The 13,041-nt window shown below is 38.8% G+C and overlaps 1 protein-coding gene across 4 annotated transcripts in view; it reads right to left on the bottom strand.

Moving 5' to 3' along the window:
- Window positions 1-625: 625 nt before the first annotated feature.
- EPB41L5 (erythrocyte membrane protein band 4.1 like 5) overlaps window positions 626-13,041 on the bottom strand; it is a 141,261-nt gene continuing 128,845 nt past the window's right edge. For 3 of the 4 annotated variants that reach the window (XM_059394462.1, XM_059394466.1, XM_059394463.1), the window contains 3 exons: window positions 11,150-11,191; window positions 10,662-10,792; window positions 626-5,427 (listed from right to left, as the gene is read on the bottom strand). In XM_059394462.1, the coding sequence (XP_059250445.1) occupies window positions 5,361-5,427; window positions 10,662-10,792; window positions 11,150-11,191 (240 nt within the window). In that variant the 3' untranslated portion in view covers window positions 626-5,360. The remainder of the gene's footprint in view (window positions 5,428-10,661; window positions 10,793-11,149; window positions 11,192-13,041) is intronic. The other variant, XM_059394464.1, reaches the window with a different exon arrangement.

Raw genomic sequence — 13,041 nt, 5'->3', positions numbered from 1 at the left:
TTGAGGAGAACTTCCAGCATAGCTGACAGAGCCCAGGTTCCTGCCTCACCCTGTACATGCATTAGAGCTGAAGAAAAGCTCTTTGGTTTTCGAAGCCCATTGCCATCTATTTTCCAGGTGGGAGGGGAAGGGGAGCAGGAAACAGGCTGTTCTCAGAAACCTTGCTGACCTCCTGTGTTGTGTATGACTCTGTCCAGAAGCAATGTTCTTCACAGGGATGGTATGACGGAGGACAGCTACTGCTCTCTACCAGACACTGCACCACAGGCAATACACCATCCCATCCCAGACAAAGAAACGGAGGTGCAGGTTTGTTAAGCAATTTATTCAAGGTCTCCTGGTACTGAGTAGTAGAGCTATGTTTCTGCTGTGCCACGCTGCTCCTGGGAACAACCACTCTGCCTTCTAGGATATGCTGGGAATGACCAATGAGGTTTTTTAAACCTTGAAAATGCCTCTACTTCCAAATTTGTACCACACATACCAAAACGGACACTGAAAACTGGTGCTGCTTCTGATCATGGCTTCCACTTGGTCTCTTGTGTTCTTATTAATAGCAACCCTGACCTAACAAAAGTGCAGGTATTACACTTCCAAGAAACTGAAAACAGTTCATAAGAACATAAATGTTTCACAAAAGCTTTATTTGTGGTTGCATCTACAGTTCTCATGTCAGTATATAGACAGTCAGTTCAGTGCAGTGCTTCTAATATAAGTCATATAAAACTGTGGAACACAATGAAGAATAGTGCACTTGATATAAAAATAAATTACACTTTAAAAGCTACTGCAAAGCGTCACACATATAAAAAGTAAACAAAATAGTTAGTGAGGTCCTTTCAACTATCATATCCAGAAAAGAAAATACACTCACAAAAATAAGAAGAGCAAGGGGTCTGTACTAAAACACCTCCCTGATAAAAAGAAATTCTGGGAAGTGACTGAATCATTGTTTCAAGCAGCATGATGAAGAGACTCGCGTATCCTACCTTAGAACTGGAAATAATTACAGCTCTACCAATATGCTAACACAGCAGACAGAGTTTGGCTCAGGACAAATTTCTATAATCCAAACAAACTTCTTCATCTCACTGAAGGCTGACAGATAGGAAAAGATTCCAACTTTCTTCTGATCATTGAAAACCCAGAGTGTTTACATTTTTGAGAGGAAATAGGGACAAATAATAAAGAAATACACCTTCTTTGGTCTGCAGAAGATTCCAGGCTTCGAAGCAACTGAAAGGCTGAGGGCAAGACTGATTAGAAATTGGTGAGGCCTCCCAAACACTCTCAGAGCTGGGAGACCCAGGACTGTACCTTGTCCATGTGCAAATGAGGATGGCAACGTCTAGAAATGTCAGGTGCCTCCACGTGACAGCTGCTGTTGCAGAACCTATGTGAGTACTCCTCTGCCTCCCAGGGAGCCACGCTGCCACACCACCAAGTGTGGACTTGGGAGTTGGCACCTGTCTTTGTAAATGCACCGAGTGGAGCACAGCCAGCCCATGCGTGTACTATTGTCTGTCCACTTGTATGCTTCGGCAGTGCAGCTGAGCCATGAAGTACTAACTGTCTCTACTCTTCACAGAAAACCTTTGCTCATCCCTGCTCTAAGTGAGAAGACAAGAGCTTTGCTTCTCAAGACCCTTACTTACAGAAAAAAAATGGAAGATTTTTCTCAGTGTAAGTGATGCCAAATAATTCTGCTCTAACAGAGTCTCTGATGTGACCCCTGAGCTTTCATTCTGGAGCTTTTGCAAGAGAAGACAGGGGTGCTGGTTTTAGCCAGAATTGGGAAGCATAAGAGAACAAGCAGTCAAGATGCAAGCAACCACCCAAGAGCTTTCACCCTTAACTGCCCACAGAGCATCTGTGATTGTGCAAAAACAGATAAAGGTGAAGATAAACAGTAGGCTGTAAGAAATATTTTTAAACAGAATTTTTCTTAAAACAATATAAACTTTTTAGGAAAGCTGTTAATGGTATGTCTAAATTTATCAAGACCAAAGGAACCCAGTTATTGCTTTGTTCAGCAGTGTTTCTCAAAGGGCAGGCATGGAAGAACAATGAGCCCCTCCAGAGTATACGAAGGTGATACTACCAACAACAGTTAAGAAGTAGGATCTCATTTATCATTTCACAAGTTTAAAAGAAGAGTCAAGGGCAGAGAGCTGAAACCTACCACTCTTATTTTAAACCATCATGCCAATTGTTCCTTCCCCTACCCAGGCTATCAAACAGCCTGATTTGAGGTTCCTCTCCTTTCCGCGCCCCCAAGGCCTGTAGCAGATGCTGACCACGTGGCACTGTACTAAGTGTTCCTGGGGCAGAGCACACGGGGAGCCGTGACACAGGGGCAGCAGCACCAACCTAGTCCTTGCAAGCCCCACAGACCCACAAGGCCTGGCAAGACAACAAAAGAAGCCCTGCCACTCTCTCAGCACCAGCCTCGAATCTGCTCCCAGTCACAAGTTCCATCATCACTGATCCTAATGAGTTACCACAGGCAAATCTGGTACTGGAAAATCTGGGAAGAAAGTAACCACAGAGCAGCTGAACCTGTGGCTAAAAGCCTTCTGTTATTTGTTGCCAATCTGGCTCAGTTATCTCAGCTATAAATCACCTCCAAACTACCTTCAAACGGAAGAATGCGAACAGCTTTCTAGCTGGAGCCCTCAAATCAACTATTGTTCTTGTTCTCTTTTCAAACGAGTTCTCATTATTTCTGACTCAATTAAATGTTGCCAATATTTCTTTTTAGCTACACTTACTAAGGTGCATGGGAACCTCACTGTAGAGAAAAACTTCCTGTCCAACTAGCTGTCGTTTTCAACAGCCAGTAAGGTTCTTTCATCTCATCTGAGGATCAGAACTTTAGTTAATCAGATGATTCTCGGATGTGCAGGTGGGTTTTAATCTTTGTAGGGGAGGACTATGCCCTGAAGGTCAACAGCTGGTCATGCCACCAGAGCTGTCCCTCCTCCCACTTTGATGTAACCGACCTGCCTTCTTATGCACTATTATCTCAAATCTCACTCTGCTCACATTCTTTACTGACGCACATATATCAACTTCTCTCTCATCACAGGGACAGACTTTTCCCATCCCTCTCAGACACATTCACCAGATATCCTGAGCCTTGCCACTCTCTCCCCTCCACTCTCAGATGAGCAAGAACAGGATCAGTGTGACAGCAGCTCTGGGGAAGGCACCAGCAGCAGTCATGACAGGGAAGTTATACATGACCGGTATCTAAACTGCGAGGGCTAATTCATCATTAAAATATTAATTTCCATGTTCACCAGTTTGTGTCAGGACAAAAGACAAAATTTCCTCCTTTTAGCCTGAGATTAAAGTAAATTTTAAGAAAGTCCTTTTCAATATGCCAACTGGCAAGAATATGGGTACCCAAAGACACAAAGATTATAGAATATATTCAGGAACTTATTCTTAAGTTGTAAAAAGTTTAAAATAAGGATGGTGCTGCCTCCTAAACTGGACGGGAAGTTTAGGCCTTCCAAGCTAGTAATACCTTAGCTGCTCTGTGGTTAGATGCACAACTTCAACCTTCCAGTACATCTACAATTGTCAGCACCCTGAAAATTTAGATGTCCAGTCCCGCATGTTTTGGGTCAGGCCCCTGGTCAAGTCCTTGGTTCTGCGTGTCACTTACAGCTGTGAGAAAATTTGTTTTACAATTAAGAATTGGCAAGAGTTCCACCAATGAAATTCACAAGCTCGGCACAATGGCTAAGGGGAAGCAGCCAGCAAGAAGTGCCAATTTTCTTTCCTTCAGCAAAGTTGTTCTGTGCAAAAGTGGTTTCCAAACTCTACAGCTCCCTGGGAAACAGCACAAGATTAAAATTCCTGAGCTTTCCAGACACTAATGTGTGTTTGCCTAGCACATGACTATGCTACAGGGAACACAGGACAGTCCAAACCATGGAGTTTTAAGTATCACACAACTGGATGTTCTCTTGTGCTGAGCAACATAAATTAACACCCAGTTATATACATAATACAGGGCATAAAACTAAACATCAAATTCGAGGTGGTATGGTTTGACACCAATCCTTGATCACAGGGATTAACAACAATGATACCAATATGGTTTCTACCTCATCCTCATTTCCAACAGCAACTGCAGTTTACCTCCTGCATTCTGAATTTTTAAAGCTAAAACAAGTGTTCTTCTGGAAGTCAGGATGGCAGGAGGTTATTTTTATACTCTTCTTCATTTTTTATATGCAAATGTGCTACTTTTACATACATACAGATTTTTTTTTTATACCCGAAGTGATTAGGAATTAGAGACCTTTTAAAATTAACACAAAATTCCTAATGTAAGGTGAGATACCAGTTCTTACAGTATGCTAAGTACAGTTTCAGAATAGGTGTTCAAGAAACAAAACCCCCTCAACTCCCAATTGCCTATTTCTGTCTTGGTATTTTGGTTTTGTTTAGTTTAGTTTAGTTTATAAATTCTAAACTGATTCAGCTTATATTAAAAGGAAATGAAGTCTATATCCAAATCAGTGCCAGTGTGGAGAAGTGACTGTTGTCTCCATCCAGCTGAAAAGTTAGAGAGTATGTGTGTGGTGCATGTGAGGGCTTCCTGTGGGGAAGCAAGGCTTAAAAAAAAAAAAAAAAAACAAAAAAAAAAACCAACAAACCAGGATGCAAAATATGCACAACTGATTTCTCTGTATTCTTCTCAAGGTTTAGCTTACCTTAATGTAAACTTAGGAGTACTAAGATAGCCAGTAAGAAGCCAAAAGTATAGGAGACACCTGAAAACCTTCTGTACTCTAAACTTCTCTTAGTACTGTAGTAATTATAAACACTGAGGCCTCAAACTACCTACAAGGTGTCCTCATTAATTTCCTAAACTCCTGATTTCCAGTACTGCATGGATAAGGGGAACTTCGCTTACAGGCATTCAGATCAAGGATACTCATCCTGATACTAGAGAGAGAAATAACATTCAAAAGGCTATTACTGACTACCAGAGACAGCCTGGTTATGGAGGGGTTATGAACAATTATAACCACTAGATGGAGCCAAGAGTTCGAAGAAACAACAGGGAAAAATAATTGCCTTGTTTCAGAATATACAACTTAAATACAATTATAGAAAGTAAAGACCAGATGCCCTCATTTGGGCAAATATGTAGTGTAATTTAACCCTTCCAGCTGGACGGAAAATGATTTTCATTGAATTGAAGTCAAATTTGGGTGAGCTTTTTTACTCACAACTAAGGACAAGCTCCTGAATTTGAACATTCCAACAGAAATGGATTCAAGGACGGACAGCTGCAGAGCGCTGAATATTCCAGTTACAGGTGAGAAGGAGCCAGTCCCTCAGAGCTCAGTTGTCAGTAAACACTTTTGCTTCAAGACTGTTTCTTCCGCCAATGTTGGAAGAGAGCTGAAAGGAAGAAAGAAGGAATAATTATTCAGTGAAACCACTGGGGTGGGAGCAATGTGCATTTCTTCACCAGTGCTAAGTGGAGCACGTTGAGAGTAAATTACAGACCTAAATGACTATGCAACACCTAATTTACCAATGAGATATTTACAGAAGGGAATTTTCTAGATAAATGATACTTATTTCATCTTGCAATGAAATCTAAAAGATATCAATTTCCCCTACTGCCTTGAATAAAACATACCAAACACTTAATCATTTCCTAATGTCAGGGTTATTATTATGAATGGCAAGAACAGTACTGTGGTGAGCATGACAGTAAATCTGCTCAAGATATACCAAGGTCAGTGGGAACACTGTTCTGTGCTTTACACAGATAGTCCCAGATGGCTGTGGCTGAGTTCCCACCTAGTTAATCTGCTTTGTCAGAGTTATGTGAAAAATAAAAGGATGTGGGCTTTGCATGAGCACCCAAGAGTCTCTGCCATAGCTGAAGAGCATGAACGGAGGCAAAGATGTAATATCATCTATCTTGGTTTCATTAAAACTTAATATCAAAATATGTAATACAAAGGACAGAATTTAACATGTCAAAACTACGAACAAGCTTGATAGTTGAAACAGCCGTCATGTGTAACAGCCCTCTCCATTTCTACTACATAGAGACAAATACTTTTTCAACAGTTGTTTTTTGTTTTTGTTTTTGTTTCCGGCATTTTCTTTCACTTTTCTGTATCTCTGTTTCTTCAAGTGTTGTCTCTGGGATTTGTTATAAATGCAAATTCTTAGGCACCATCCCAGACAAACTGAATAGTAGGCTCTGAGGATGGGACCCAGTAAGCTGTGTTTGTTTTAAAGATTTATTTATTTAAGAAAGCGCATGCACAGTGCATGTGCATGAGTGAGAGAGGCAGAGGGAGAGGGAGAAAGAATCTCAAGAAGACTCAGCCACTGAGTGCTAAGTGTGGAGCCCAACACTGGGCTCAGGCTCATAATTCTGAGATCACGACCTGAGCTGAAACCAAGAGTTGGATCCTCAACCAACTGCACCACCCAGGACCCCCTAAGCTGTGTTTTAACAAGCCCTCCAGGTGATTCTGATGTACAACTAGCAAAAGTCCAGGGGCCTATTTCCTAGTGACTTCCTGCCATGGACTATAAAAGCTTACCATTCTTAGAACCCACTTACCAGCTCCCCAATCCTTCCTTCCTACCTTTTCAACACAGTTAAATGAACAATTTTCAAGATGTTAATATTCAGTGTTTGTTGTAATTATGCAAATATTTTCACAACTGATATAAGCATATTATAGTTTTTCTTATATAATTCGCTCTTCCTGGATTGAAGAACTGCTTCCTTTTTTTCACTGTTTGTTCCATTTTCTGTACTTATTTCTAATTTGTCCTTAAGCTTGCAGCTAGAACCATGGACCTCACCATAGTACATTCAGATGTGTAATTTAACTTTTCAAAAACTGGGGTAGACCACATATTTGTGTTTTTTTCTTGGCAATATCCTTCTTAGAACTATGTACCCCTTCTTCAAATCTGTACAGAATTGTTCCTAGACCGGTGGGGAAGCTGCTGCCTCAAAACTTTCTTCTACCTTCCTCCTGGTCAGTTCCTATACCTGTTTCCTGTGTCTTCCTCCTTGGATAATCACCTTGTTTTAATGAAACACATCCTCTAGTAGGTAAATGCCTGAGTAAAACCGCATGGGAAGTATATATTTTAGAGAAACTCCAGGTCTACTCATTCTAATCTCACACTTACCTGACAGTCTGGACATCTAGATAAAAAATAATTTTCCTCCAGAATTCTGAAGGCATTGTTCCATTAACTTCCTGCTTTCAGAGAAGTATGCGTTCATTCTGATTACCAATCCTTTCATGTAATCTTTTTTACCTCCCTCTCTGAAGACTTGCATATCCTTTCTTAACTCTGATATTCTGAAATTTTATGATGGTCCTTGGCGTTGGCTATTTTCATTCTTTGTGCTAGGTACTCAGGCCCACTCAATCTAAAAACTCAAGTACTTTTTGGTGCCTGGGTACCTCAGTCGTTTAAGTGTTTGCCTTGGCTCAGGTCATGATGTCGGGATCCTGGGATCAGGCCCATATTAGGCTCCCTACTCAATGGGGAGTCTGCTTTTCCCTCTCCCCCAGCTCATGCTCTGTCTCTCAAATAAATAAAATCTTAACAAAACAAAACAAAACTGAAGTACTTCTGAGAAATCTCAATTCCTCTAACAATCTTATTTATTCTTCTTTCTGGTTTTTCAATAATTCATATATATTGGGCTGCCTGGACCAATTCTCCATTCTCTTCTGTCCCAGTTTTCATCTTATTCTTCTACTTTTTTGGGAGATTTCCTCAACCTTATCTTCCACACATTCCTTGGATTTTACTCTTAACATGGTTAATAATTTCTAAGAACACTGAGGATTCTGTTTCTTTCCTTTTTCATTTCCTGTTAGTGTTGCAGGGATACAGCATCTCCTCTCTCATAAAACTATCACTTGGGAAGTTTCTGATGCTCATGTTCCCTTCTGTCCTCCCTGCTTCTTTTTCAGCTTACTGGTTTCAGGTTTTCCTCACCCTTCTGGAAATCTTTGGCTCTCCTCACACTTATGAGGAAGGCACCTATTCATATTTAAAAGTGAAGCACTGGACTACACTGGACTACATACCAGAGAAAGGTTGCAGAGGACTCCACAAAACTGTGTCTAGACTTTAGACCCACAGAAAAGGAGATTATAAATGTGTGTTGTTTTAAGATGCTAAATATGTGACAATTAGCTACACAACAAACTAATAAACATAATTATGTTTACACAATTATCTATATTGCTATTTATGTAGTTGACTATTAATGGGGTTTTGGAAAGTTTTCAGCTTGGGCTATTATGAATACAGCTGCTATAAACATTCTTTTACATGTCCTCTGATAGACATTTATTTATATTTCTACTGGTATGTATATAATAGAATCACTGAGTCACTGGGTATGTTCAGCTTTAGTAGATACCGCCAAACCTATTTCCAACATGGTTATTCCAATTTAAAAAGTTCCAGTTGTCCCATACCTTCACCAACACTTGATACTAGGTGTCTTTTTCACTTCAGCAATTCTGGTAATAGACAGTGGTCATTACATGGTGGTTTGAATTTGTATTCCTCAATGACTAGTCAAGTTGTACACTGTCATGTATGCTAATTGACCACCTGGATAACCCCTTCTGAACTGCCTTTTCAAGTCTTGCCAATTTTTCTATTTATTTGTTTTTTTCTTATTGATTTATAAGAGATTTATATATTCTAAACATATAAAAGATTCTTTCCTTTGGCAAAGAAAGATAGATGGAGATCAATGGGGAGGAGGGAGGAAGTGCAAGTATTTTCTCTCTCTGGCTTCCCTTTTTGAGATCTTGAAATCATTTCTTTTAGTGAACAGAAGTTCTTGATATAATCCAAGTTATTGATTTTTTTCCCATTATTTAAGCTTTTGACCTGTTTAAAAAATATTTCCTGGGGCGCCTGGGTGGCTCAGTGGGTTAAGCCGCTGCCTTCAGCTCAGGTCGTGATCTCAGGGTCCTGGGATCGAGTCCCACATCGGGCTCTCTGCTCAGCGGGAAGCCTGCTTTCTCCTCTCTCTCTCTCTGCCTACTTGTGATCTCTCTCTGTCAAATAAATAAATAAAATCTTTAAAAAAAAAAAAAATAAATAAATAAATAAATAAATAAATAAAAATAAAATAAAAAATATTTCCTGATCTCCAGAATGTTTGCTTATATTTTCTTCTAAAAGCTTTATTATCTGATGTTTCACATTTAGATCTGCAATCAATCTAGAATGGATTTTTGTGTATGGTCTGAGGTTGGGTCAAAATTCATCTTTTCCCATGTGGGTATTTAATTTGTCCAGCTGATTTACTAAAAAGCCATCCTTTCCCCGAGAACCACACCATCCTTTTTTCACAAATCAGGTAACTGTTTATGGGTGAGTTTGTTTCTAGACCCTATTCTATTCCCCAGATTCATTTATCTTTTTTTCTTTTTAAGTATGATTGACATTTAACATTATATTAGTTTCAGGTGCACTACTTCTACCTGTCCTTTTTGATCTCTTTAATTCCTCTATGACTATTTTGTTCTGGGAAGAAATGTCGACAATCTCTTCTTTCATCTGTAATTTTTAATTTAGAAGTCCTAAGAACTCATATTTTGTTGTGTAAACTCAATTACAAAGCATTATCGCCTGGTTCTTTGCACATAATCTTTATTTTTACAGTGGCAATTACTAGGCATATAAATGGTTAGAAAAATAACCTATTAAAACTGTACACAGTGCTATTTGACAACTATATATGAATTCCCTATGGCAAATCCCATGCCTCTTTTGTTCACTGCTATCTTCAGTGCTGCCAAACCAGATAATATCAATGCCTGGTACATAACAGACATTCAATAAGTGTTTGCTGAGTGAGTGATTATATTACTTTGAAGACTGTGAAGATAAGAGAACAACTTTAAAATGAAACTATCAATTCCTCTCAAGTTAATCAGCTCAAACAATTTTTCTAATTAATGAGGACATTTCTTCTTTAATTAGGAAAGCATCTACTTCGACTGACCTACACTCTCAACACCAGGAGGATGTGAGAAACAGGAAAAGTCTGAGGTGAGAATGAAGGCAGCTGTACATCTTTTGCAAAATATACACAGTTTGGGTCCTAACAATGAAGAGTTGAAGAACTACACGCCAGACAAAAGGTTTTTTTGAGTCTAGCTTATGTTTGTGGCAAGCAATATGCTGAAATGAACTTGTAACAGGTATTGGTAAAAGGTGTCTCACTCAGAGCCCTCATCTTGGGAATCTCCAACCTCACTCTTACCTGTAACTCTTCACCTTATAGATGGACAACGTAATAGTAAAAAATGAAAGGAAAAGACATAAATGAGTTTTAATATAAATTTTTAAAGATAAGCCTGTTAATATGTTAACATTTATGAAGACTTCATAAAAATATATAAGGGTTACCTCATGATTTTGTAGAAAATTGTTATAGACAAGAAAAGAGAAAAAACACTATTCTAAATAGGGAAAAAATTTATCCAGTTTCAATTAAGTTCAGTTAAAGAAGAACTGATATTACTGCTATAAATATATTAATTTTATTATTTTTTCCTCCTAATAGATGCCTAAGAATTGCAATGGAGAAATAATTTCCTCACCTGGTCACAGCATCCACCAAGAATGGTGCTGGGGGAGAAATCAGTGAGATCGCTTCTCTGTTACCATGTCCCTCCTTCCCTGCCAAGGGTGGTCCACTTCCTGCCAGTCCACTGGAAAGAACACCACTCTGCTGAGGGAGACAGACACACCTGAGCAGAGGTGACAACACCGGCTCGGGCATCAGCAGTTCAGCTCCAAGCTACCTTCCCTAATGATTATGGTAATAAATAAGAGGATTTTGATGGTCATGGGCTGTTTTGGTTTGTTTTTTAACATACTCCACCTTAGAATTTTATTTTTGTTTTCATCAGCAGCATTAAGCCTTTATAAACAGAAACACTAAATCACTAGTTTGAAGCCATTAAGTTCAGTAAACAGAACTTTGGGAATGAACGCACATTTTTAAGGAAAAACAAGATTCTGGTAATCCTTTAGGCCTTACTCTGAAAGGGTAACCGAATAAAAACTGCAAATATCATTAACTTACTGGTACAATCCACCGTGGTGTGATCATGGATGTTGAAGATACCTAAAATAAATTTTATATATGTGTTTACTTTTAGGGAAGACTTGTTTTCATAATCATGCTCACTATGATTTCTTCTCCGGAATGCACTGTAGAGGGAGATAGTTCTTAATGGCTCCCCGAGGTGACATGCACTTTGAATCCAAGATCCTCTTCTACAACACAGATGTCATACTCACCACTTAAGAAACTGTTATAATTTTAAGAATCTCTTTAATTTAAAAATGTTCTACTTCAAGAAAGCTACTACTACTTTCAGTTCCATATTAATAGGACTTCCCCCACCCCCAAACCCAGCACCCAGTTTAACATTTTATTTTCTGACATTTCAGTTCATTATAAATAATCATAGCCTTCTTGGTAGCATCCTGAACAATGTATTGGGACTAATCCAAATGAAGAGCACAAAGAAAGTACATAGAAAAAAAAAATCTGTTTATATACAGGTCATTCTCTAATTATCATTCATGCATATAGAAACACTCATATTGCTCCTGACTAATTGGGAAGGACCTAGAAATAATGAGAATAGTAAAGTATAGAACTTATATTGGGGGTGTTATAATGACAAAGTTTAAGAATAGAAACAGAAGTCTTGAATGAGAAAAATATTGTAGTCTTAGCTAAGAACACAAATTATTATAAATATATCAATTCTTTCCCCAAATAAACTTATGCATTTAATGCATTTACAAATAAAAATCCAAAGGATTTTTGGAGGGGAGGCACCAGAAAAAGTTATTCTAAAAATCTTCTGAAAGAATTAAGAAGCAAAAATTTAAAAACAGCTACATAAAATGCTTTGGCAGGCCTTACTCTGTATCAAAATCAATAAAAAAGCTAAAGTTATTAGTAGAGTGTTGTATTTCTAATAACAGAGAAATCTATTAAGTGTAACAGAAAGGAGAGTCAAATATGCAGAATCTAAAATATGTGATATTCTAGATTTTGATTTAAAACAAAAGCAGCATTCTAAATTTGCAGGAAAGGGAAAACGTATCAGTGATATAAAAAAGTTGTTTAGGGGCGCCTGGGTGGCTCAGTGGTTTAAAGCCTCTGCCTTTGGCTTAGGTCATGGTCCCAGAGTCCTGGGATCGAGTCCCACATCTAGCTCTCTGCTCAACAGAGTGCCTGCTTCCCCTGCCCCTGCCTGCCTCTCTGCCTACTTGTGATCTCTGTCTTTCATATAAATAAAATCTTTAAAAAATAAAAAAAAATTAAAAAGTCATTTAATCAATGATTTTCATCACCGTTTCCACTTACGATAGAGTGCACATGGAATAAGGTTCTGAGTTAGGCCCCAGGAAGTCCTTCTCTGGGCTTTAGGCCATCTTGCATTAATCTCTGAAGTTACTTCTTTTATCTTTATAAAGGATTATCATGGCTCAACACTGACACTATCCCTTTTGTCTTCTGCCTGCTCACTTTTCCAGACTTATGATCCTTATCATTTGGTAAATTTTCTATTTACTGATCTGAGCTAGTGGTTACCAAAAGGTGGTTCCCAGACCACATCTGCATTACCAGGAACGTGTTAGAAATGCAACTTCTCAGGCCTTAACTACCAACACCCCCCCCTACCACCACCACCAAATCACAAAATCTGAAGGTGGAGCCTGGCAATCCGTGTTTTAATACACTCTCTAAGTGATTCTGATACACACCCAAGTTTAAAAACTAATGATCTAAGCAAACATTCAGGTCAGAGAAAGTACCATCTGTACTTCCAAGTCTTCAAAATGACATCTGGTTGCCACAGCAATTCTTGTCATATTACTCATAACACACTGAATTTGTACATCCTTCATCTCAACTGTACAGTAAGTCTCTGGAGGGAAAGCATTGTTTCTTAT

The sequence above is a fragment of the Mustela nigripes genome, chromosome 3, assembly GCF_022355385.1.
Source record: "Mustela nigripes isolate SB6536 chromosome 3, MUSNIG.SB6536, whole genome shotgun sequence".
In the NCBI taxonomy this organism is placed as follows: Eukaryota; Metazoa; Chordata; class Mammalia; order Carnivora; family Mustelidae; genus Mustela; species Mustela nigripes.
Note: the sequence above shows the minus strand (reverse complement) of the source record. Positions and strands in the feature narration are given on the sequence as shown.